General features: G+C 43.9%; 1 protein-coding gene across 1 annotated transcript; it reads right to left on the bottom strand.

Annotated features, from left to right (window-relative positions):
- Positions 1-17,751: 17,751 nt before the first annotated feature.
- Positions 17,752-19,763, bottom strand: rxfp3.2b (relaxin family peptide receptor 3.2b). The gene has a single exon (XM_076039531.1). The coding sequence runs from the start codon at positions 19,686-19,688 to the stop codon at positions 18,480-18,482; it is 1,209 nt and encodes a 402-aa protein (XP_075895646.1). The 5' UTR covers positions 19,689-19,763; the 3' UTR covers positions 17,752-18,479.
- Positions 19,764-27,094: the final 7,331 nt, after the last annotated feature.

Genomic DNA, 27,094 nt, shown 5'->3' with positions numbered 1-27,094 from the left:
TACGCTGCTGACGCCGAAGTACCGTATTTTCTTGCTGACTTATTACCTCAAGAAAAACTGAACTGTAAATAAAGTATGAATGTAAAACAAACGTTCAAATGTGCTGTTTGAATACGATAGCAAACCTGTGTGCCTAATCTAATTCTATGCTCTTTGAGTATCGTTCCAAATGTTTACGCAGCATGTCTCTCGAATGTACAGCTTCTCTTGTCTTATTTGGTGGAAAAACCGAATGTGATTTATTTCTCCTAAATTCTTGTCCTGAACCACACGCCATTATCGTAATTCCCTGTTTTGAAACAGGCCTGCAGCAGTGAATGGGTTCAGCTCTCCACAACCCAAGTGTATTACTGTCCTCAGTGCTGCAGTGACACAGCCGTTTGTCCTATCTGCTTGTTGAAGCCAGTCGCAACTCGCTGGAAGGTTCACACGTATTCGTGCCATTGTGGTAAATTTATTGGACCGATCATAACTTGCTGCTGCGCCGGGCTTTCATGTGACACAAAAAAGTGCTTGTCCACTAAATACCTTTCAGACTGCACGCGATTTTACACTACTACTACCACCACCACCACCAACAACAACAACTACAATAATGATAATGATAATATACTCATTTAGACAGATAGTTACATAACCATACACACATTTGCAGATTTGTCTATCCATGTGGAAATCTGTTATTATTGTGGATGTTATTACAGAGGCCATTAACAAGCACCATGCAATGAAAACAATATCCATAGCAAACAAATATTTCAATAAACTATTTTTTAATATGAGACTTTCATGTGTTTATTATCGAAAATTAAAGTGATTGTCGACTCAGAAAGTAAATATGTATACATTTGTCTATGCGTGAGTTTAGACTTTTAATGGACACATAGACATATGATGGAAGGTAGTGGAGACAGTGGAGTCTCTGCCGCGGTCAGATTTGATCGTGTCTTGTTCAAACTGTCCAGCAGATGGTACCCCTGCTTCAGTGAAAGCTCCATCTGTCAACGTCACAGTCCTTAAAGGGGATAATTCAGCAAAAACTGAAATTTCACAAATTTTCTACTCACAATATGTTAACATGTTGTGACATTTTTTTTTGAATACATCTTTTTGGGGTTGCGTTGTTAGCTATATTGTGTTTCAAAGCTTTTGGATAAAAAAACTGAAAAAAACCCAGCATTTGTTTAGTTAGCTTAGTTTTTATTATTGTAAAATATAGTTTTTATTGAAAAATACATTGGGAAAGGATCAAGACAAGGGACTTACTGCATTGTTCACACCACTCAGCTTTCTAAGTCATCAGTTGTGTTTCAAGTGTTGAAGTCATCGTGTGGTTCATGTTAACTGACTGAGTAGTGATAAAAGGATCCAGCTGGGTTAGATATTTGAACCACATTTTGGGTGAAAAAAAGTCCAAAAAGGGGAAGAGGAGAAGATGAATTCTGTCTATCTCTTGTAAGACAGGTCCCACTAATCCTGAGCTATTTCATCTCAGTGACCATTATCTGCCAGGAAAAAGAGCTCAAAGTATTTTCTTTGCATTCCAGCAATGTGGCGTTCAGATGTGTCTATGTGCATATATATACACAATCAATGTAATTTATTTATTTATTTAAAATGGACAGTGCACATTGATGAATATGTACAGGTAAATGTAAATATGCCATAATTGGCCAAAGGTTACTTTCCATCTGCAGTCCCTGGAAGGTCAGAAGAAATAATACAATGAGAAATACAAATGAAAAATACAATACAACATATTTTGTGCTTAGTTTTATACTTCTTGATAAATATGTTAGTTTTTCAATAGACTAAATAAAAAATAATAATTCTGAAACACTTATTTTGCCGTGGCAGAGTTTTGAAGGCAGTGTATCGGACATGTAGCCGATAGACTGCCGTATAAATAGATCCCTAACGGATTCAAGGGAACTGCTGGAGATGACAGCTGGGCTGCCTTGGCTGTTATGCCTCATTGACACAAACACAACTTAAGTGCCAACATGTTTATTTAGGGGTTAAGACATACAATGTGAAGGCGTTGGTTAAAACAAGAGCATGTTGATGAATTTCAGTGGGGGATCTTGGAGAAGTTTTGCTTTTGGCCGCAGTCTGAATGTTGGATTTGACCCACAACCAAGAGAAAACACATGGCTGGATAGGAAAAAAGATTATTTTTAAGCGAGGGACGTCACAGCCGTTGACACATGCACACAGTCCTTGGCTTCCTTGTCAACTTTGTAATCACTACTCCTGCACTGTGGACCTCCAGTGTATTATTCAACAGCGGACCTGAGAAAAACATGGAAAAAACACACAGTTCCACAGTCTACATGCTTATTTTACCTGCACGGCAAGAGTAATTCAATTTGAAGCAACTTCCACAAGTCTTCGCCAATCTGACAGAGACACAGGCCAGGACTGATACTGCTGCCTGGGTATGGTTGTCATGGATGACAGAATCATTGCTGCCCGGCAGTCATTACTCATGCTTTCACAGTCCCAACGGGGGAGTAGAAACCAAAGAAAAACTGTGTTTTTGTTTTTGTGTGACTCTTTTTACAACTATTTTGGCATTTTGAAAAGATAATAAGGTGCAAGCGCACACCTGCCTCCCCACAAAACAGCTTCATCATTCATTGTTTGGGCTCCCCGGATTCCGACGACTGGTTCGCTCTGTTTCTGGACTGACTAGAATTCTGATTAAGGTGACTGCGATGTTTACACCTCGCCACTGTGTTGCAATTTAGCATGGAGAACAGTCTTACCATGAAGGTCGGCATTTCTCTGTAGTTTCCAGAGGGAGTGCAGTGAGAAAGGCAATCCGTCTCTTCCAAAAGGACCTCTGTGAAATCTTTCAAGTGGCAATGAACAAAGGGGATGTAAAATGTTGTAACATTGGGAAGATCCTTTCAGCTGTCCAACTGCTTTTTTCTCACTCCATCAAACCTTTACAAAAATGACACTCACAGCCATTCCAGTGGCCTTTTCTCCTCAATGTGTGTTTCCAGCGGTAGCATGTATCAAATGACGCAACCTGCACTTCTAGGGCAAATGTCCGATATACAATTTTGCTGACGTAGACAGTCAAGGTTACATTCATGAACAGCCTGCGTACCAACAAAGATTCATTTAAAGTCTTTGTTGGCGATGGTGTTGGCACTTTGAAAGAATGTTGACCGTGAAAGATGTAGCGGTGATTGATTAATATCTCTTCAAAACCAGTCAGTTATGAGGACATTGCAGGACCATAGTTTATATTCTATAACACTGTTTGACCCACTCATCTTGTTTAGCTTGTCATTTCTTTGTGATCTTTGTCACCTTGGAACAAGTTAACATGATGATGAACACGAAGTTTAATGCGGCTCTTTAATCTTTATATGAGTATTTCAAGGTAAACAGTATTTGAAGCCTGGCTAAAGTGCCATAGACTAATGTAAACATATTGAAATAAACAGATGTGTGTTTATCATGTTGCTCATTCAAAAGGATAAATCTACCCAATGACTCCAAGACTGTGAAAGGGAACTGGTGTGTTGATAACACAAATAAGGCAAGTAGAAAAAAAAAATCTGGTGGCATGCAGACCCGTGAGTGTGTTCCTCATTGCTGTATTTGAGACACATTTGCCCATGATAATTATCTGTGCATGAAACACACATTGCAAAAATTCTCATGTCAAGGCACCGGAAACCTTGGCACAGATGGATACAAATTCAAAAAATAACAACCTAAACATTTAATTTGTGAGAGTTAGTGCTGTGCATTTAGCAGTTCAATCACTTGCTGTACAGCCATTTGTCCTTCATGGCAGCTCATTTAGTTCATGCTCAAATCCTATTTGAGGGCCATCAGCAGGTTTCTTCCCTACATTCCATGTCTTCTCAGTTTGGCTGTTTTCTTGTTTACTTGTTCTGGATGAGAAATTACCGATGACTTCATCTGTGTGTTAGGCTGTATAATGTCTGGGCTGCAGCCATTTGTGTAGTCAGTCTGGTATGATCATTTAGCTTTTTGGTCCTGTGTGATAAAAGTTTAAACATTTTTTCCATTTACCCTGTCCAGCTCAGCTTGGCTTTGTGTACATGGCACACAGCTACATTGTCAGACAGAGTGACCATATTCTGAGAACCCAAAAAAGAACAAGCACCTATTTTTTGCCACAAAAAAGTCAGAATGTAGCAAAAGAAAAGCCAGAGAGAAGAGGCGATCAATAGAGCTCAGTGCATCATGGGAAGTCAGTGGCTATCATATTGTTTCTGTTCTCCGCTTCCCTCACTGCAAAAGCTTAGCTGGGTTTCTGAACTTTGAACGCACAGAATCCTCCTCTCATCCGTCTCTGTGTTGGGACCCCTGAGGTGGCTGTCTCGAGCACGCCAACAAGCTTTAATCGCACAGCCACAGCCTGTCACGCTCCTCTACTGTTGCGTTTGAGTGTCTGATTGATTTTAAAAGGTAGATGGCGGCTGTGGTAATTGCCGCTGCAACTATCTGTCCCTGTTGTGCCGGATGAATAAAAATCTCTGAGTGACAGGCACCTGTGATGGAGACGATTTATGAGCCTGCAGCCTGATGGTGTGCCATGTGCGCTTTACTTTTGCGCTGGAGATCCTTCTCACTTTAAGTGAACAGTTAGTGGGAATTGCTTGCGAATTGTCGGTGAGCGTCAGCGATTCACCTTTCTTTAATATTCCACATCTGAGGACTCATGGCACTGTGATGGAAATGTCATAATGAAGAGAGCTCAGGTGCAGAGTTGAACTCTGCATCTGAGTGTCAGGACGGTGTTGTGGCCAGTCTCACCCAGTAGAACATTGAGTGAACAACATCAAGTGCATCTTTTGAAATCAAAGAGGCCACAACAGCTTTCGGCGCCATTCAATACTTTTACACCAGGGCTCAATTTTTGACAAAGTGTTTTCACAGTATCCAGTCTTGTAACAAAATACCATCTTTCTTATGTCTTTGATATATATTGCAGAGACAAATAATGCCTCACAATATGTTTACTGGTGGTAAACACCTCTGCAAACTGTTGCAGAGCCTGTTGCTGCGGTAACACACTCTGTGAAACTTCCCTGGTCGACGACAGGTTTTATCCATCAAACCCAGAGTTTCTGTCTGTCACCTCCCTGAGGTGCTGCTCCTCCCCCAGTTAGTGGCACACTTAACTTGCACTGTTGCAGAGTGTTGCCCTCATTCGGAATAAATTTCGATGGTTTGATTTTGGATCCTGTAAACGAGTAGGCTGCTTGAGGTGTTGTTTAATTGTGCCTGATTATATATGACTACCTCAGTGAACTACAATGTTGTATTACCAGTGATAATATATCTGAAGTCTTATCTGCTGGATAAGTATCGACGAGTTTACTCAAAAGAGCTCTTGTAATTATGTTTTTCTATTTCATTGTAAACTTTTCCAAAACCTATTTTCTTTCGCCTGAGGAGTTCTGCCAAAAAAGTTTCAGGTTCATAATGATTCCAATTGTTTTCACCTACGTGTTTGCCTAGTTAGATGACAAACAACATTTATATTTAGTGAAATTACTCAGTGGTGATTAACTCCCACTCCACTTCTCTCACTTTTGTTCCTGCAAATGTATTTTTCTCACTCTAGCTACATATTCAAACTCACAGTGTGAACAAATGACAATGTCTTGTTCCAGCCCACTGAGGTACGTTTGGCTTCCTCTTGTTGATAGTTGCCATGGTGACTCGCATGTATCGTTAATGTGGACTAACTCAAAATTGCTGCAAAGTGGAAACGCATAGTTTCAGAATATATAAACTCAGTTTCTATGCGGAAACTCTAAGTTTAGAATAATACGCAGAATGCAACATAAGCACTGTGGCGAAGCTAATAATGGTCTATCCATTTTTGCATGTGGGGGCAGTTGAAAATGAGGCATCTACAAAAGGTCAACCGACTACTTATCAATCCTGCATAGTGAAATTAGTCTGACAGTTGGTGGCATTGACAGTTCCTGTCCACACAGGAACATTTTTTGGTGGAAACGGTGAAGTATCAACTGTTATGGACTTTCGTCCATATGGCAACTGTGTTTTGGGTCCCCCGAAACGGTATTTTTTGATAACGGGTCCCAGAGTGGGAAAATCTGACAACGCCGTTTCGTCGTTTGTCACATCGTTGCCATCTGGCCAGTGAAAACGGCTTTTCCTTGTAAAATGATGACGCCATCGCACCGTCACTGTCATGTGACTGGAAAAAACAAGGCATGCAATGCGGCAGCAGCGGCGCAAACTTTTGTAATTCAGTGTGACACGTAGTAGTAATTCCACCTCGGCGTCGGTCCACACAAGAGAGTTTTTTTCCTTCCACTCGCCATTGCTTCTTTTTTGTGCTTGGCGTGTAGTGGAAATGGGCTTATTTTTATATTCTGGGTCCGTTGGCTGTGTCAGCGTCTGTTAACAGCGCCACGTTTCGGTGTGGCATACGCATTACATAATTTTCACCCACCGTTCCGTTTCCATCTGCCAGCGTGTGGACGCGACTTTTTTCAACCCCGGGAAAGAAAAAAAATGGTAACGTTCCCGTGTGGACAGGGCCTAAAGAGAGGTGTGTTCTTCATTTTAGTGACACGATTTCCAGACATAATAAAATACAGCTATACGATGTGGCCTCACACATTTTGTTTACTGACTCATTTATTCATTCATTTATTTCTTTTGAGTGGCATTATTCTCAGTGCTGCCTGCAGGCCATCAGTCACGTTTGTTCTCTGCTACTGTGCGTCAGTGGCCCTGCAGGGACCGGCAAGTGAAACTTCATTGCTTTTGAAGCCCCCAAGATACCAGTCTGCCCGAGTGAACTGCTACTCTCCCAAAGGATCCAGTGTCACGTCTCCAATTCCTCGGTGGCCCACCTCCTGTCTGGATCATTACGTCACGTCGACCAAAGAAAGGCAACGCAGTGATGTCCAGAGTGCTTCCACCCCTCTCCGTGAACCCTGTGAACCAACACATCAGAGAGTGCACTAATACATTTCCCTGTAATCCTCTCCTCTTCACAACTGAAATGCAGGTTTTTAACGTCCTGCCAGTGTGTTGTGTCCTACGCTGTTCAACCTACTGCTTTCTACAATATGGCCTGATGAGAAGAAAAATTGTCATTTATAGTGATCATATTATTCTTATTATTAAACTGGCAGACATGTGGTGACTCTTCAGGAGATGCTTTCGTCACGTAGAAAAAGCCTAAACCATGTACATTTCTCTTCTTGTGTTCAAGAAAGCGTTGGATGAAGTGTGTTTGTGTTACATTGTAAATTGTGAAATGTCACAGGCTGGAATTAATAAAATACATCTATCCACCTTTAAAGAAAATAAAAAAAATAAAAGCAAAACAAAAAATAACAATCAGCATAATCATGCCAGACGTTTTTACAGAAACAAACGGACACTGGTATTACTGGTGAAAAAGCTTGGATAAGCACTTGGATAAACAATGCTAATCATCACAGGGTGTTTCACAGCAGAATGGGTGCACCACTGTTGATAAATGGGGACGCAATCGATCCCTTGACACCGCAACAACCATTGATTAAGTGTTGGCAGTAACAAGCTTTCCGCATAACATTGCTGCGTGCTGACAACATTGCTGGATGCAGGCTTTAATCATCGCCAGCCCTCCTCAGGCTCGCTCACAGAGCGGCCAGATTATATGAGACATGCCTTGGTGGCTCTTTCCAGGGTCACAGCGTGCAATGTGTGAGGGAAGGGTGGAAATTGCTCGCCATCCTCTGTGGAACGCAGCAATTTGTATGATATCGCAAAGAGTTCACTGGGAGCAGCAGTTTCGCTTTTGGAGACGCTGAGACTGTTGGGATGTAGGTGAATAACTTGCATATAGATTAAACACACATTAACGTATTTGCTTCTGGGAGTTTGTCTTCATTGTTATGTCATGATGTTGATGTTATGTCCATCAATGAGGTCTTCGTGGTACGACTCACCTTTGGTCAGTCGATAATGAAAGACCACTGAAGGAACTTTGTCAAATCACCATTGGTGTATGTGAGTATGAGTGAGTGAGTGAAGGAGAGGCCAGTGTAAAGTGCTTTGGGATACCGTGAAGGTGCTGGAAAGCGCAATATAAGTGCAGTCCATTAACCATTCCATTCACCATATCCTCCTCAGATTACGAAGTTATACTTTGCAGGAGGTGAAAAAACAATCGGTTTGTTCCCCCAAGCCCAATTTTTTTTCTCAGTCGCTTCATCGTTCTGTTTTTTCAATTCTGCAATTCCGCCTTGAAATAATCCGGTTTCTGTTTTCGTGGAAATAGAGCCTGATGGTGGTATTGTATTTCATCTTCAGCAGGTGCCAGTCACAGACATCCATTTTTGGAGTTTGAGCACAGACCCACACATCACAGATTAGTGGAATCCTATTAATTACAATCTAAAAACATCAACATAGCTTTTGTTTACCTTTTCAAATTAATTCCCTTGTCAGCTTTTTCCTGCCTGCTTTATTTGTGCTGCTCATTTTCTATTTTTTATGACGGAGCAAATTGTAATCTGAAAATCCTAAACATAGAAACAAGTATTCCCTCCTTTTTCCATGTTGTCTAGATCAGAGGAAGGTTCTTCAACGGTCACACCACACAAGTTTTGTGAGCCCTGTCTGATTATCACTGTATCTGACAAGACGTGTGCTTTAAAAAAAAGATATTAACATTTATTTGAAGGCCAACACACCCTTGCAGGGTTGACAGAAAGCCGGAGGTTGATCTGCTGAGCAAACGCTGCTCATCAAGCTGCTGCGGCGTCTCTTCTTTGTAGCAGCCTGCCCTCCATCCTGAGTTCAAACTGAGCCAAGCCCCGTGCGGCAGCGCCGGCTCCGGTTCCTCTCTGTGACTGAAGTAAAAACAGAGCGCTCTCCAGGCACCATCCCTCTTTGGAGATAACAAACAACCCCGCTACAAAGGCATACGCAGCAAAGATGACTCGTTTGTGTTGCATGAGATCCCGTAAACTGAATTTTTAATCCCAGTGAAATATTTTTGTGCCAGCGTGCGTCTGCTTGTGTACACACGTCCCATTTGTTAATGTTGTCGTGCTATACATCTGTATGGTTTTTCGATCTAAAAAATGACTCAGAATTGCTCTTCTTCTTCTTATGCTGCCGTTGTTACCTCACACTGACACGTCTACTCGTCTGCTGATTACTCAACACAACTGACAAATCCTCTGCCGCTGAGGAATTGAGAAGCATTGTTGGTATGATGCCCAAGCGCTGACAAATACCCCAATGGAAAAGCCCCAAATATTCTTATATAAGGCCTTTAAACTTCTTGACATAATGTTCTAATTCTTAAAAAATTGTAGGTATGCTGCAGGTATATTTTGCAGTCGCTGGTGTCAGCAGAGAGGGCCACCCCCTCCTGTGCAGCACCTTGCAAGGCCACAAAATAGACCGTTTCTTCAAACAGCCAAATCAACTTTGTTTTACTAGAACATTTCCCACTATATTTTACTGAAATAATCCCACAGAATTTACCTTAAAGACATTTTAATCTAGCAAAGACTTTGCTTCTGCCTGCACCCTTTCAGGTACATTGCCTAGCTGAGAAGTCAGTCTTTGTAATGTAACGAAAAATAGAATTTGACTTACACCTGTCTTGTGAGGAAAGAAAAATTCCATTTGCTGTGAAAAAAAAATCCTGACCCACATTCCCATCCACTAAGTCTTTGGGGGGAAATTGTGAATCATTCCCTGCTTGAGTCGCCAGGATAAAGCTCACAGAGAGTTCCGTTGTCTCCTGAAAGATAGAAAAATGTGTTCGATGGTAGAGGTCTGCAAAACTCAACAGCGCATATGTCATCAAAAATTAAATGAGTGCTTCAATTTATGATTTTTTTTTTAATATTTATATATAATTCTGAGTTCTGGGTGACTCTATTATCCTGCAAAAGTACTTTTAAGACACATACTGGAGGACAACTCTCTATTAGGTCCACCTGACCCACTACTTGTAATAGCATATATCTATCCAGACAATCACTGCTGACTACTAACAAGGCGATAAGATGGCCAGTTAGTTTGCACACCCAATTATAACCTTTTTTTTCTTCAAAAAAATTATGAATCTATAAATAAACAACCAGCTGGACGCCACAAGAAGAAAAAGAAAATCCCCCATCCGTCAAATCTCCATCTGTGCTGCCTCTAAGCTGATGCTGGCAAACATTCTGTCAACATATACATTCTTCTGGCTGCAAAAATATGACTGCGAGTAACTAGAACATGTTTAATTACCTGTCAGCATTGCCAGCGTCTAGTTGTGAACACAATGGCTTGACTGTGCCAGTAAGTGGGTCAAGACGGAACATGTTTTATGAACAGGGAGTGAAGATAACCTCGAACACACTCAACAGTCTTTTAATTCTGACTTAGCAGCTCGCACAAATGAGCCATGCAACAATTAGGCCTAATGACGGCCAGTGTGCTCGCCGGGCACGAGCTCAATATAAATTGCCTTGGACTTTCATAAGGTGCCGCGTATAATATTCAGGAGGATTTAAAAAGCTTTTTTTCCCAGATAGCTCGTGAGGCTTTTCAAGGACATTACTCGGGCGTTTCAAAGTCAATCCGACCATATTCTTATACCTGCAACAGGCAGAGGCAGAGAGCTCTGGTGATGGACGACAACAGTGCTGGCCCTCACCCTCAGTATCATAACGCAGCAGCAGCAGCAGCAGCAGCAGCAGCAGCAGCAGCAGCGGTGTTACCATTGTTTGTCCCTTTTCCCAGATATTAGATTTGGCCCCCTCTTTTAAATAATGAGTCACTTACGAAGCAGGAGCATTAGCACACTTAGTTGTGCTCTATATAGCGCTAAAGCACAAATGAGGAGTTAAACTGAAACGTCGGCTGTTTTCCCATCACAGACTAAAGTATGTCACAAACTAAAAGACAAAACTGCAGGCGCTAATGAAGTCAGGTTTGAATAAGGCGATGGAAATGACACACACCAGGTGTGTGGCAGACGAGGCACTGGTATAAGACCCTGCTGTTGTTATCACTTTATTAGCATCGCCAATAAAAAGATTAATGAGTCAGTCATTGACACGAGGTGCAAAAAAAAAAACAAATGACAAGATGACAAGGTGTTAAAGGCCCGTGACAGCCGCGCCTCGGTGCATTGAGCCCGACGTCAGCTCTGTTCTTTTCGTCTCGATGTTGTGGTCGATGAGCGATAATCACAGGATGACAGTCCGTGTGCTGGTCAGGCGCGCTGTATCTTCAGCTTCCTTTGTCTTGACCCAGCCCTCATTACAGGGCCAAGACGGAGCAGATAAAAAGCAGAGGTCTGGTTGGTATTTGGTCTAATCTCTTTTCCCCTCCTGGCTGGCCGTGATCGGCGGCAGGCAGGGAAAAAGGTCAGCGGCCCCGAAGCTTTTTGTCAAGGGAGACCGTTACCACTCTCCAAGGCTCCAGAAAAAAATAGTGATTTTTGGCTTTCATGTGGCTTCAATAGACGAGCCTCAACCCAATTTAGAGGCAATCAAGGCGACGGCTTCCGTTTGTGATAGACAGCCAGCTGTGTCACGGAAATGACAATCATGAAGGAGAAAGTGCCGCTTTGTTTTAGTCTAGTTCTGTGAAGTTACTAGTCACCATGTGGCCTCTCCAAACACAGTTACAACGTATGGAAAGAAGTTGTTTTCAGGGGGCTTGTTGCCTGTTTTTTTTCTTGAACTTTTAGAAAAATCAGTGTGCAGTCCGCCCTTTCTGACTGGCCTCCACCTGCCTTCCTGCCTGGGTGGGACTGGCTAGTTTTGCTCACCTCAACCACTGGAAACATTGGCATGAATTGTTTGATACTGGGAGTGGCCTGGAATGCAAGGACAACTCAGATACTTTTCCCGCTTAAAGCAGTTTCCCGCCGTCTGGACCGTCACACCTCACACTTATACACACAAACTACCCTCAACCTGTTTACTTTGAAAGCAGCCAAACTTGAAGGTTCTGTTCTCTTTCATTCTGCATCAAAGGATCTTCACCCTTCCCCTTGTCTCCACCCCAGACTACCTGTTGCAGCACTGTTACATTTTGTACAACCTAATCCTTTTTTGCCCTTCAAAAAAAAAAAAAAAGAAGTCCTAATTAATAATCATCCTTACTTTTCAACCCTTTACTGTCTTGGCAATCAAGTTTTTTAATAAAAAAAATATAGAATTTAGTTTAAACGAACTTTAAGATAAAAATATGAAAATAGATTCCAGCCTTTTTTCCAGCCAGTTTATAGAAAGTTTAATAGGCAGAAAAGGTGCAAAGGAGATGAGATCAAGGCAGAGGGTTAAGTTCCAGTAAGCAGTCTCTTCAAAAAACAGATGAAGGTGGATACACGCTAGATCCAGTAAAAGGCAGCCAGACAAAAATGGGGTAATCCAGGCAAATGGTCAAACTGTAAATGATCTAAACACTGGAAAGCTTGCTCAAAGGGGAAACAAAGACAACCTGGCAAACACTACAAGGCTCGAATGGAAACAAGACACAGGTGGAACACAACAGAAATCAATAACAGGTGAAACTAATTTGGGAACAGGAAGCAAAACTATAAACCCTAACAACAGGAAAACATTTCATAATAAAAACGGAAATACTCTGACACAACACAGAGCCTTACGAAAAGTAGCACCAAATTCTTTCGCTTCAATTTCAAGCAGACTACATGTCACATGGTGGCACATTTCTCTGCACGCTCAGGATTGGAGCCTGAGCTCCATGCTGAAACAAGGTCTTCCTGGTGCAATTTCAGACTTGATTTTCTTGCACATTTTCAGAATGAAAATTGTTGCAGAAGGCGGTCGATGACGCACATAGGGACGATTTTGACTGAACACGAGGGCACAAAAACTGGAGTTCGATCCTGCGAGCACAGGATGTGCTGTAGGAAAAAGAAACAAAAAAAAACTCAGCCTTGTTCTGCACAAGAGAATTGCAGTTTATTGTTCCAACAGGTCAATGTCTCCGAGTGGATTCACTGGCAGTGGGTGTTGACGTCACTCAGGAGACAGAAAAGCATGCAAGGATAAAACAAAAGGTGTTTTGCAGAAAGAAGAGGAAGACAGACTTCTCAGAGAAGATGCCTGACCATGTCCTCGAACCCGAAAAAGAATTTGATGCTGCAATGATGTTTTTGAGTACGGTGGCCAAACACAATACGACTGCCTAATGAGCCTTAGTTGACGAAAACAGCTGCAGGTATGGAAACGACGCAAGTTGGAACGATGCAACTTTTTGTACCTTGTTTGGACTTGTGTTTGTGTTTGTGAATTTGCATCGTTTCCATACCTGCCGCTGTTTTCGCCAAGTAAGGTGCATTAAGTATTTGAAGGTGCAAACTGTAACGGTTTTAGTTGGATGGAAGTCAATAAACAAACCACTGCTGTGTTTTCCTTGACTTAGCATTTGCATTTATGTTCACATATTGTGCCTCCACATATCTACAATAGTCCAGAAGGTGGATCTGCCGGAGATTTTTTGTAGTTTTTTTTTTTTTTCACTCTGGCATCACAGATGGTTTGAGAAGACGTGAGATCAGTTGGGACGGCAGCAGAAGGGATTATCGTTGTTCTCACCTCGCTCTGTTCTGGGGCCACTTTAACCCAAAAGGCTGCTTGGTTAAATCGGTTTCTTGCTGAGATCACAGCCTGAGACCAAACAAACTGAGTGGAGGACTAGGAGGGGGTAAAAACTGGCAGAATTTAAATCAAGACACGAAAGCGGCGAGAAGTGAGTCTCATCTGGAGCCACTTACAAGTCAAGAAGCTGGGAACGGACAGGCAGAGGGATAGCCAGCGGCTAGGCTAGCACTCAGAGTGCTCACTGAGATAAGTAAAAAAAACATTCCATTAATAATGCATGTTGCAAGTAGGAGTGTGTGACTGGATTTGACTGGAAAAGCAGGACTCTTCCTTTAAATGTTTAAAAAAAAACGTCTTGGAAATGAAAACAACTCACGCTGAGAGAGCAAGAGAGAGGGAGAGAGCAAGAGATAGAGAGAGAGAGAGAGGGAGAGAGAGAGAGAGAGAGATAGAGATAGAGAGAGAGAGAGAGAGAGAGAGAGGGAGAGAGAGAGGGAGAGAGAGACGCCGCTTTCAATCATTAATGAGTAATGACCTGGATACATTTTTTTCTCAAGTGAGTTGAAAAAGTGGTTATAGTATTGACAGAGCGAGAACGTGTTGCCGGTTTAGAAGTTCTTTTCAGGAGAAATGAGAATGAGTTTGACAATAGCTCAAATATTTAACTTAAATGATGATGAAAAATGTAGATGTATATTTACAAGGAAACAATTAGAGACCGGAGAAGAAGCTGGACACACGTGATGCATCCATTAAAACATTCATCTCAAAGTAGCACACGTGACTTTAATTTCCTCTTGAATTAAAACAAACCTCGTGTGATGGATTTAAATTCACTTTCTCTCTCTCTGTCTTTGTCTCTCTATCTCTCACATGCGCATGTACACACCCACCCACCCACCCACACCCACACACACAAATATGTCTTCAAGGGAACAGTAATACGATCAAAACAACAATGGGATTTAATAACAAACTGGAAGAATGGATGTTTAATCATGAAGACTTGTTAAAGTGCCCTTGCTCATTCTGCCATCAACCTGATTACATCCCTGTGCTGTTCTTTATTTGTTGCATTACTCTCTTCTGATTGAACTACATGAAGTGAGTTTGATGTCATTCTCATCCCGGTCTTATTTTCAAAATTCTGATGTGGTTTTTCCTCTTTCATGCGGTCTCAGTCCTTCTCGGTCGTAGTTCTGGCAGCTGCTCCTGCCTCTCGTGAGCTGTGCAGCGTCCTGTGCAGCGTCTATTTAACTCTTTCAGGTACGATCAATTGATCTGTATGGAGCCTCTCCCATGGGAGCCTTTGATGGAAAAAAAAAGTGTGACATTAACGCACTAAGTGTCTCAGCCGTTTGCGATTAATCCCGGGCTTCTCCGACAGGGTCGCCTCTGCATCCATACAGCCGGCGCTTGTGTGTGCCTCATTAGGGACAATTAAATATTCTAGCGATGCCAATGTCATTAGGCCATCTTTGGATGCCAGGGAAAGGTCAGCACTGAGGGTGTCTCCTGACCTTATGCTATTGCTTCCTGTTTGCAGGTACGAGAGTGAGTTCTAATGTAAAGTGTCCCTCTTTCTTTTTTTTTTCTCCCCTTTTTTTAATGAAAAGGCAGCAATCTGCTGTTATGGCAACGCACTTCTGTGAGGCACTTTAGTTCTACGCGGGCCAAGGTAGACCGGACACAACGCGGCTCACCGTGACCTCTTGAGGATGAATGCGAGCGCTTCTAAAGAGAAACACTGCCTCGATTCTGGCAAATGCAGCGAGTAGAAAGACCCACCAGACTGCATGGCAATAAAATGCGCTAAAAGCTCAAAGTCTTTCCCCCTGCCTTGGTTTTACTGCCGTTCAGCCGGCTCGATGTGCGTCATGCACGGAATGTGACGATAGTGAGATGAGGGAGTAAGGACACACACCCCGCACAGCCCGCTCACATGACAGAAAATCAAAATGGTAACAAAAATGGTAAAAACAACAACAACAACAGAAAAAAAGCCAATAACACACCCCAAACTCACGGTGACCTTTTCTTTTTGACAGCTTTGCAAATGAATTCACACTGGAAGTGGAGTGTTTGGGTGTGGAAATTGTTTCCGAGGTTTTGGCGCTCGGTGCTGAAAAGACGAGCTTGACTAGTTCTATTTGGATGGCAAGCCAACCTGCTGGGGGTCAAGAGTATGTAATTATAATTGTGCGGTAATTGTTAGTACTTTTCTTTGCGGGAGCTTCTAGCCACGCACACACACTCACACTCACATTCAAGCCTGCATGTACACAGAGAGCGATAAAATGAAATATAGGTCAGGTGTAATTTAAAGACAGGCAGGTATTTTATTTTTCACTTTCAGGCTGATGCCTGCGGGGATAGGAAGACTGTTACGGAGACGGAAACTGTTTTTCTCCACATGATAGGATTCTTGATCATTTCTATGGAATGGTCAGCTTTAGTGTGTGATGGAACAATGCTGATATTTGTCATGTTTTTGCCGACTAAAAACCTTTTGACTTTAAATCAACAGGTTATTTTGGTGCAAATTTGATGAAACCTGTAGAAATGCAATTCAAACAGTTTCACTAAGGGGAATTTAAAGGTTTATGTGAGGTTTTTAGCTGTGCGGGTAACTAATGAATTTAAAAGGTGCACTCCTCTGGGGCCTAACTACATAACTACAACCAATTACTCCTCGCTGAAACACCTGAAATCAATTAATACAAGCCCGGGAGCTATTCACGTACCTGCAGGAATTCAGCAATTCAGTTTTTATGACACTGCACTGCTGAATTTCATTCTTTCGGCTGTAGCTGCTGGCTTGCGAATGTTTTCACTGACAGACTTAGACAGTAAACACAAAATCTCAATCACAAAATCCGAGTTGCGATGGTCCTGATGTGCGGTGAGTCCTTTGACTGAAGCCTCAGCACTTTGTTTGTCTGGTGAAAAAGTCCAAAACTCACAGACGTCGTCTCAGTGCAGCGTACTTCTAATCAGTTGTGACTACATTCTACTCTGTCAATGCGTTAATAATTTGAATTTAATTAATAAATTTGAATTTTAATAACTGCACTATACTCTCCATCAGACAGCAATAATAAGGGCAACACCACCAGTCAATCTGATAGCACTTGGACTGGGGCTCTCTGGCAATCAGATTATTTGTGCAGCGCACGGCTGGTTTGTTGTCAATGGATGTGGTGCTGCATGAACACAGAATGAGAAGATTATGTCCCATGAATAACGAACAAACAAACAAACAAATGAGTGAAGAAATAAATAATTGAAAACTCTCATTCAAAATGAGAAAATTGTAGACGGCCTCTGTTTGTGATTTGCGGTACTTCCGCCCAGGGACAATGTTTTTCCCACTCTTCTGACTGCTCTGCTGCTCTTTTTGATTCATTTTGCATCAAAATATGCTCTCATCACTGGGTGGGATGCAGTAAGATGAGAACTATTCATTTCTTCTTGACATCTTCTTTTATTATTGTATGGCAATGGCACAACAAAAAGCAAAAAAACAAACACTTGCCCCATGTAAATAATTGTACTGCTGGTCACATTCTCAGACCGACTTCCGCATTTTCTTCCTTTTACACGAGTGTTTAATTCAGAAGAAGAAGCAGCGGGGACATCAATGGGTTCTTTATTGGAAAAAACAAAGAATAAATAAAAAATCTGAACAAACCTGGTTCAAATATAATATACAGATACACCCACCTGCGAAGACCAACTTGACACATTGTTATTATTACTGGCACAGCTACAGAGAAGCTCTACACACATATATATCAAAATAAAAAGAAACAAAAAAAAAAGACACAAGGGAATTTCTTCCATTTTCTTTGCAAACAGTTGGCTGGTGATGCAGGTGCGTAAATTGGCGTAGAATCACTTCAGCGTCGACTCTCTGTGTCTGCCTGAGCAGCATTCACCTCATCATCTATACAGGGTTGTTGCGCTGAACTCTTTGATGCATTGTGTGAACTTGTCTTGCCCCGACAAAAGGGAAAAGAAGGAGCCAGAGTTATGTTTTTGCACCTTTCAGTCTCCATTTCAGCCATGAAATTCCTGTGTTAACCAATTTTGAAAAAAAAAAAAAAAGAAAAATCCAGCCTTTTCCCCCCTTCACCCACATTTTACTTCCATTCTGAGCTGATTACATGATTTTTTTTTTTTTTTTACATTAATACCACAGAAACTAACTGGCACACTGGACCACCTCATCTTTTACACATCACAATTTGTGTTCTTCTTTCTTTATCAACATAAAAACCCCCGCAGGCTGACTTTAGTGTCACACAGAGTGGCACAAAGATCGTCACTTGCACTCAGTCGCAGAGCTTCACCGGCACGCTAGCGTGATGCTAAAGTGTTTCCAGTCGTGCTGCTCCAGTCGCTGCTGAGGGTCACAAATTTAAGTAGGGTCATTTGTGTCTGCACGCTTCTGCTCTCATCATCCATGAGTAACACTTATGCCTGACATATATACATATTTATGACTAATTACTAAAGAGAGCAGCGGCCGCTGACGCTGGGCGGTGCGGAGAGAGGGAGAGAGCAAGAGAGGGGTTGGAGAAGAAGCGTGAGTGTAATTGTACGACAATTTTACACCAATTGTCTGCAGGGTGATTCTTGGAAGTTGCAGAGGAAAGTGGGCCACATCCCCCCGGGTAGTCCGTCTAGGTTTGACTGTTTTCAAAAAGCCAAAGATAAAGTGGAGAGTGCAGACTGAGTGCTCCACATCTGGCCAACACGATCCAGACTTCTCTTGTTATTTACAGCTCAATAATTCATCCCCGCAGCCCCCCTGCGTCACTGCCTGTCCCAGCCCGGCCCAGACCCCCACCAGCCGGCTCACACATCCATTTGGACCAGCACCAGGACGGGCGGGGCCTCAGCCACCTTGGCTTTGCGACGCAGCAGGTGAGTCAGTCGCCTGAATGACGGCGTGGCGTGCAGGAGCAGCTCCTTCAGACCTGCGCGGAACTCCCGGCGGATCAGGCAGTAGAGGACGGGGTTGAGGCAGCTGTTGGTGTGCGCCAGACACACGGTGAGCGGGAAGGCGTAGGCCTGCGCGTTGTAGAAGGCCTTGCTGAAGGGAACCAGGTCAAACTTGATCAGCACCCCCCACATCGTCAGCGCCTGGTTGGGCAGCCAGCACAGGAAGAAGGACAGCACCACGATGACGATGGACTTGGTCACCTTGGAGCGCCGGCTCTGACGGCCCTGCTGGATCTCCGGGCCAGCTGCGCACGTGACGCGGCGGCTGAGGATCAGGCGCAACAGCAGCAGGTAGCAGACGGTGATGACGACCAGGGGGATGAGGAAGCCTAGAAGGACCTTCTGCAGCTGGTAGAGACCCAGCAGCAGCTGCGGGTCCCAGCTGCCCGACTCGGGAAAGCGCACCAGGCAGAGCTCCTCGTCCGACACCTGGGCGCTGGTGGAGTAGATGGCGTGCGGCAGCGTGGCCAGCACCGACACGGCCCAGATGCCAACGCTGGTCCACTTGGCCCGGGTGGCCGCTGCCCGCCGGCTGTGCATCTTCAGTGCCGAGGAGATGGAGTAGTAGCGCGCCACGCTCATGGCGGTGAGGAAGAAGACGCTGGCGTACATATTCATGGTGGTGACCGAGCTGACGATCTTGCACATGACGCGGCCGAACGGCCAGCGGAAGTCCAGGGCAGTGTCTACCGCCCAGAAGGGCAGTGTCAGGACGAACTGGAGGTCAGTGACGGCCAGCCCCATCACAAAGCAGTTGATGGACGACTGCTTCTGCCGGTAGCGCGAGTGCAGCAGGTAGAGGGCCAGCACGTTGCCCACCAGCCCCAGGGCGCAGACCACCGAGTAGACACACGCGATCATGGCGCGCACCAGCAGGCTGGAGCTGTCCCCCTGCAGCTCCACGATGGAGTCCCGGGCGAGAAGCTGCAGCCAGCAGTGCAGGGACAGGTTGCTGGCCGAGCCCCTGCTGCTGTAGTTCCTGGACCTCTCCTCCTGCAGCAGCTGCTGCTCACACGGCTCCGCCGGCGCCAGCGCTTGAACCCCGGTCTCGTTCAGCTGCATGGTCGGCTTGCTCGCGTCGTCACCTCGGGCGACAAAAGTTATACGCCTCCGCGTGGCACTTATGGGAGGTGTAGGAGGAGGGGTGGTAAAAGGATTTGCGCAGACGGCATGGCGAGGCTTCCCGCGGTCTCCCTGTCAGCTCGGGTCTCCGCCACGCGCGCCTGCGGACGCCTTCTCCTCTCTCCCAGGTTACCCCATACTCCGCTCCCCGCGACTGTTTGGAAGCGTGCGCGCCACGAGCGTTTATAGGGCTCTCCACATGAGCGCGCATCTCTGCGCTCTCCTCGCTCACCAGCGCTGGCACCGGGGCTGTGCGCGCTCCCGTAGACGCAGCAGCAGCATCATCAGAAGTGTGTGCCAGCAGCGCGTCCGTCAAGTGAAGCTTAATGCGTGATGACAAGACGGCGGCGCCACTCGGATCATCGTATTTATGCTGGGAGTGTGTTTACGTGTTTTTGTTTGCTTTTCAAGCTTTGGCGCAGAACGCAAGGGGCTTGCGCGTAATTTGTGCGGGGAAAAACGTTTGTTTGTTGAGTGTATTTTTTTATTTTATTTTATTTTTTTAAGAAATGCGAGAGGAATGACAAAAAAAAAAAAAAAAAAAACTGTGTCGAAGACATAGTTTTTTTTCTAGGAACAAACACTCGATGACGAGGAGGACAACGTGACTCCTTGAGCACCGTCTGTGGTTGTAACAAATCCCCTGGTCGACACTGCCACGCGCATTCTCATTGCACGAGGGAAGAGGAGTGAAAAATGTCTCTCTTTAAATCCACAATTTTAAGATCATCCAGAAAAAAAACGTCCTTCCTGAGACTAATTTATTATTTAATGTTCTCGTGAAAAACAACCCTTCATATAAATACAGAAATGAAAAAAAATCTCAATTGTGCTGCATTATGTGGGATCTCCTGGTTTTCTGAATGATATGCAAACTGATCGCTGTCAAGAAATCGCTTTATAACGTTGAAAGAAAGTGAAAGTATTGCAAGTGTCTGGAAGCAGCTCTCTGCGAAATCTCCAGTTTAGAGCAAATTAATGAGGCATGACTGGATGGTGGAAAAATTAATCTGCACAGTTTAATCCGTTGCAACCCACAGACTGCCATCTTAACACCCCTTAAACTGCAAAAAGTAAGAGCCCTGACACATGCCTGCTTAAATGTTCTGCACCTTCACATCCTGAATGCAGAATCACCCTCGACTGGCGCTGCTTATGAAGCACCTGGTGCGTTGATCTGTTGAAGCAACATTGTCAGTTTTCTTCTCCTTCCAGCTTTGACGGTCCCAGTCTCGTGTTAAAGCTGATTGAGATGCAGATTAAGCCACATAAACATGCAGACAGGGACGCTACGAGCTACTCTTGAAAACAAGGAGAGAAAACCTCAGAAGCAAATGTGTGCTTGTAATGTAATTAGAGGCTGCGGGTGGAGAGATGAGTGTGGATGACTTTTAGAGGAGAAATGGCCTTTGTAATTTCCTCCAGGAAGGCTTTTTGTCAAAGGTTTTGTTAAACACCGGGTCACTGCTGCTGGCCGCTGGGCAGTAGCTCCTGTCAACAATAGGAAGAGCTCTCGACAAATTGTTCAAGTGGCAGGTAAAATAAAATGCAGTGAAGGTGATGGAAGGACGTTCCAATCATCCTGCTATTTTCCTTTCTTCGGTCACTTTCTATGGGCTCTATGTGTGAAATATTTGGGAAACTTTCCATTCGGAGTGGCAGGTTAGTCTGAACATGTTGAGAAGATGGTGGCGACAGAGTGAGCAGGTGATGGTCTAATGACGGTTATTTGCTTTGAGCTACACAACGAAAAGGAGGCGGGCTAAATTCACAACCAAAGGGGCCAATAGGGGATGCCAAAAACGAGAGAAAAAAACATATATATGAAAAGAAATCACAACATGAAACAAACTAGAAGACAAGTTGAAACTGTCTTTGTCAAACAAAACAAAGTGGAAAATAAAGCCTGAAAATGGTGAGGTACCAACAAGTAAGTGGACTGCACTTCTGATAACTAGTGCTGCAAAACAAATGGACTGAAATTTAGCCTAATGAAAGTTCTCGCCTCAATCAACGGCATCCATCAATGCATCCATCCCTGCATCTACAGAAAACGCCAGAGCAGGCTCTTTGTCTTGAGGAGGCTCAGGTCCTTTGATGTCTGTGGGGAGATGCTGCACATGTCCTACCAGTCGGTGGTGGCAAGTACCATCTATTACACTGCTGTCTGCTGGGGAGGCAGTGCGACAGAGAGGGACACCAGAAGGCTTGATACGGTGATCAGGAAAGCCGGCTCAGTGCTGGGAAGGTGCCTGGACTCACTGAGGGTCGTGGTGGAGAGGAGGATGCGGACCAAGCTGACTGACATCATGGACGATACTAACCACCCCCTCCACCACACCCTGATGAAGCAGAGCAGTAGCCACAGCGGGCGGCTAACTGCGCTGTGCTCGAGGACTGAGCACCACAGCAGATCCTTCGTCCCTGCGGCCCTCAGGTTGTTTAACAGTTCAGTGGAAGACAATGGTCACCCTTCCTCCCACATTCAGTGGATATGAAACAAGTTGAACTCACTTGCTAATAAAATCCAAAAGTAACTCAAATAGCAGCTTTGGTGGCTTTGTTGCTAGCATCACATTACAACCAGTGCTGACCGGAAACTACCAACCATCCTGAGATTTTGCCGGAACTACGTCATCGTCTCTCATACATAGAGCCTATTAAGCAGCAAACCAACAAGAGGCTTGGACACAAAGTGAGGAAACCTCCCATGCAGAGTCTGCGGCCACGCTTTTCTCGTCTCCCCACCTCCGACTGCTGCGGGTTAATTTGTGGGTGAGCTGCTTGTCACACCAATCAGGTTCCAGGTGGAGATCACAGAGTCGAGCCGGAGGAACGCAGACCACACCAAACAAGGAAGGATTGCGAGTCGGGGAGACCGTATCTCGATGCCAACGGGGCAAAATAACCAAAAACTTGATGATGTGACTGATTATGCACCACGTTGTCTTTGAACTCGCAAACCTGTGATTGCCCTTGGTGAACATTTCTATCCCAGAACACCAGTAAGTTTGGATACGAGGAAGCAGGACTGAGTTAGTGTCTGAGGGCTTTTTTTTTTTGTTTGCTATTTTTTCAAAGAAGCAAGAGATCACAGGGTTCGGCTGAAGTACAACCCCCTATTGACTCTAAATCAGCAGTTGTTAGTGAATGTCACGGTGTTCCGAAGATGCAGGGTCTCTCATGATTGATGATCCCTGTTTTTTTATTCGGCGAGGGAGCGCGCTGATTTTAAGAGGAAGTGTCTGTCTGACTCAGCTTTTGGCGGCGACCCCTCTCTTGACATGAGATGCCATGAAAGTAATTTCTCCTCCCTGGACAGCCACAGCTTTTCCGACAGCATATGGAGCGAATGGGAAGGGAAATGAAGACTCGCAGTCAGGGCCACCTTGAGGATGATTAGTGTTCCGCTGTCAGACAGTCGTCTGGAAAACGCTCATCGCAGGGTGATGAACTTCTGCTTGGAAACATTTCTTCAGAGACAGAATTCTAAAGGGCCATTTGAATGCAGCTTGAAAGACTTAACCCTCAATGTTAATCCTCAGTTTGGAAAAAAAAAAATCTCAAATATTAAAAAAGGCCCTTGGTTTAATGATTTCCAATTCATCCTCGTCAGCAAGTGCTATACCAAAAAGTTGATTTTCTTTTTAATACAGAATGTTTAACAAAATACAAAATTACAAAAAACAACATCTTGTGAATTATTTACCCCCTTGTGAGTCGATTGTTGAGTTAAGAAATGTGGTTTTCTTCTTTGCATTGCCATTTTTAGGTTGTTTTTGATCAAGACATAGCTTACGCTAAAAGCTTACGCCGACATACAGACTAGTGCCATTGCCCATGGCCATACAGCCTGGTCATCTGGTTATATTGACCATTGCTATGGCACAACATAAATTAAGGGCTACAGCTGGCGATTCGCTGTAGCTAACCGTATTGGCGGCAACGCAATCGACACACAAACACAGTTGCAGGCGGCATTTTGCTGGTTGTGCCGACAGCAACGAATGACTGCAGCTGGCGTATTTGCCTTCTTCTTCTTCTTTTTAAGGGGCGATCCCATTTCAAAGTCACAAGACAGCCCCAAAAGCTTGGTTTTGGGTGCCACTTAAATTGAAGGCTTGAGGCTTGAGGGTTAAGTCGGGCCTCTACGTCCACCACTATGATGACGGACATTATTAAAGCAACTTTGATGCAGAGGGTGTGAACTCACAGTGTTGCGAGTGCGCACAGAGGGTCACCGTTTGAGCTGTAAAGGCTGCGCAGACTGAATTAAGCCTGCCACAGCACCGACCTTCCAGCGTTAAGGTCAAGTGATGTGTTATAGCGTTCAGAATCACAGACCTCTACATGGCTGTAATCCCTTTGACCTCTGACGTTTCTGGGCTGCAAATGCTTGTCTGCTTCATTGCTGCTTTGAAATTGGAGGCAGGTACTGAAATCGATCTCTTTACGCACACTGTGTGGGCCAGGAAGACAAGACAACTGCTTGAAAGCATTGCAGCCATTTAGCTTTTTGAAACTAGTGCTTCATTTTGCCACAGAAAATTGGAGATAAACCAGCCCAGTGATTTAAAACCCTGCGCCTGCGGGGATAATTGACTTTAAACATCTGACCGCTAATCCTGCAAACCACAGGTGTTTAAAACAGACGCGACCTGTCTGACTGACCATTTGCACACCGGGCTAGTCAGCTCACTCGGCTCACTCTCTCCGCAGCACTACCAACGACATGTTTGCACAAAGCTCTGACCCACGGAGTTTGAAAGGGTTCAGAAAATCACAATACTCTTGGCCCCTCGTTTGTGTTTCTCACTTACTGTGCCTGCCTGCCTGCCTGCCTGCCTTGTTTTCTCAATGCTTTGATCCTCTGAATTTCTGGAACATGTTGTCGTCCCTCCGGGCAATTCCAGAGACTGTGTTTATCAAAGAAATCACAATGATTAGCAGAGAAGGCACGTCCTATTTCCCTTCCGGCACACGGAGCAACACACGACGACCTGCGTTTGGCTAAGCTTTGACATTCAGCTTCAGGTTAGCAGTTTGGACAAAAAGACTTTGAAAGGGTTCGAACTCACAATCCGACTGTTTGCGTGCCTCTTTGCAAGCCCTCTCGCTCCGTGGGCTATCCCTGTCCTGAGATGGCGCTTTTGACTTTCGCCCAAGGGACGTCTTGAAAAGCTGTTTGCCCGGATTCAATTTGAAAAGGTTCAGTGGATGTGACATTTATTCCGTCTCGCAATCATATTATCCCACGAGCTGTTGATAAGTCTCCTCTTCAGGGATGGCCCCCATAGCGATGCCTCCATTTGTGTGTATCGCCCGGCAGAATATGCGTGTGTGTGTGTGTTTATTCTCAACAGCATCCAAACACACTTTGTCATGCAGAGTTGCGTCCTAGCAGATGGGATTTATCTCCCTCTCTCCCTGGAATTTTTGCATCTGCGAGCCTCGGTTTTAAATTCTAATCTTAATCCGTCAACAACAATCCCAGTAGAAAAGCTTCTGCCTAATTTGTTTCTGGAACATTATAGACGATGTCATTATGTGTTTTACTTAATTAGGGTTCAAGAACTGCAATTCTCAGAGTTTTACAAGAGCGCTTTTATGTGAGAAATGTACAATATACTGTATATCGTAACATAATAGTCAGTTGCAAATCTGGTATCCTGCTGCTGCTTTCTCCTCCAATATTTGGCTCTTATTCTGCCCACAGCTCTGACATCATATTGAACACCGATGCATTTACATCTGTGTTTATTTTCTGCCTGTCGTCCTTTTCACACTTATTTTGGATTTTGCCATCTGAGCCAGAGTTTGCTGCTATGTTTTTATTTGAAGTCTGCGATCCACGCCACCACTGTGATGCTGATGAAATCCTGCGCGCTGTCTTATTACATTAGAAGAAAATACAGCAACGACGAATGAACAAACAGGGGCAATATATTAACATTGGACACAAGATTTATGGTCGCAGGTTTGCCACATCTGCATCAATACATGTGTTTTGTCAAACTTTCTGTGGCTATTCCATGATGATTGAAAGAATTTCAAAAGATGAAAAATTAGTTTTATCTTTGATAATTTTACTTTTCTTTTTGTGATAACTAATGAAAGTAAGAACGAACAGTTTTTAAAATTGATCTAATTAAGAAATCTTTATTTTTAAAGTTATAACTGTGAAATAAATTCAGTCACTCCCAGTTCAGCTACGGGAGGATATTTGTGAGAACGCCTGAAGATGTTGAGTGGGTCTTCAATATCTGACATGTAACGTGTGATTGGGCAATCTCGCCCGACACTTTCTGTGCTAATCCGAACCTTGTTTGCGAAGAGAAATCATCCGTGCACAATGTGGGCACAGCTTCCAGTTTGTTCAGGGAGACGAATAAGGGGATTAAAAGTGGACGGCACTTCAAACCGGCTGGAAAGCAGTGCACTTCAAAGGTTAATCTGTTTCGCCATGAAAATAAAGTAAACAGAACAGCGTAAACATTTTTGCTATCTTGCAGCAGAAATAACATTCTATTATTTAGCTGCTTTGTGTTAATCTGTTTTATATTTTATTATTATTGTTAAAATTCCACATGCACACTGGCTGTCTGTCTAGGGACCTGCACGCATGAAGAGATGCATAATGATCAGTGTGACACACTTTATGAGTCACTGCTGTGGAAAACATGGACAAACTGAAGAACGACAGTGAGGTGAAGTAGAAGACACTCTCCCTGATAGTTCCAGGTTATTGATTCAGCCGACAGCTTTCAAGCTTAAGGTCGAGGTTCCCTGCTTTAATTATCCTTTTACTCCTTTGAAATTGAAATTAAAAATGCAAAAAAACAACTCTCATAATGAGGAGGTTTCGCCGTGTTTAGGAATCGTCCGGCGCCCACAAGTTAAAGAGAGGAAAACACATTTTTCAGATTAAAAAAGGCAGACGTTCTTTTTGATAGGCGTCCGTTTGACAGCCGCGGCTCCCTCGCGGCTAGCCAAGAGTCAGCAGACACCAATTTATGTGGAGAGGCCTCGTGGCTCCACGGGGATTTCTTTCATCAAACGATGGGGTTGAGGTCCTGCTTAAGTGCTGTCACAAAAGAGAGAGGAGGACTTTCACCCTGATTAGAAAATAAAGTGAGGCCTGAAAGGTGAGAGGAGGCAGAAGGAGTCAAGCAGGTCACACAACAACTTTGCACAATTGCAGGAAAAAGTTTTGAGTCTAGGACCTGAAGTATCATCAGAGACGTTACTTTTTCACCATATGATCAAGTTATATTTAAGTTTGTTTGCTTCAGTAAGTCGTTGTACATCATTCATTTTTTTATTTAAAAAAAAAGAAAAAGAAAAAG

The sequence above is a fragment of the Nelusetta ayraudi genome, unplaced genomic scaffold (assembly GCF_046127955.1).
Source record: "Nelusetta ayraudi isolate G7.1 ecotype Tasmania unplaced genomic scaffold, CSIRO-AGI_Nayr_v1 ptg000059l, whole genome shotgun sequence".
Lineage (NCBI taxonomy): Eukaryota > Metazoa > Chordata > Actinopteri > Tetraodontiformes > Monacanthidae > Nelusetta > Nelusetta ayraudi.
Note: the sequence above shows the minus strand (reverse complement) of the source record. Positions and strands in the feature narration are given on the sequence as shown.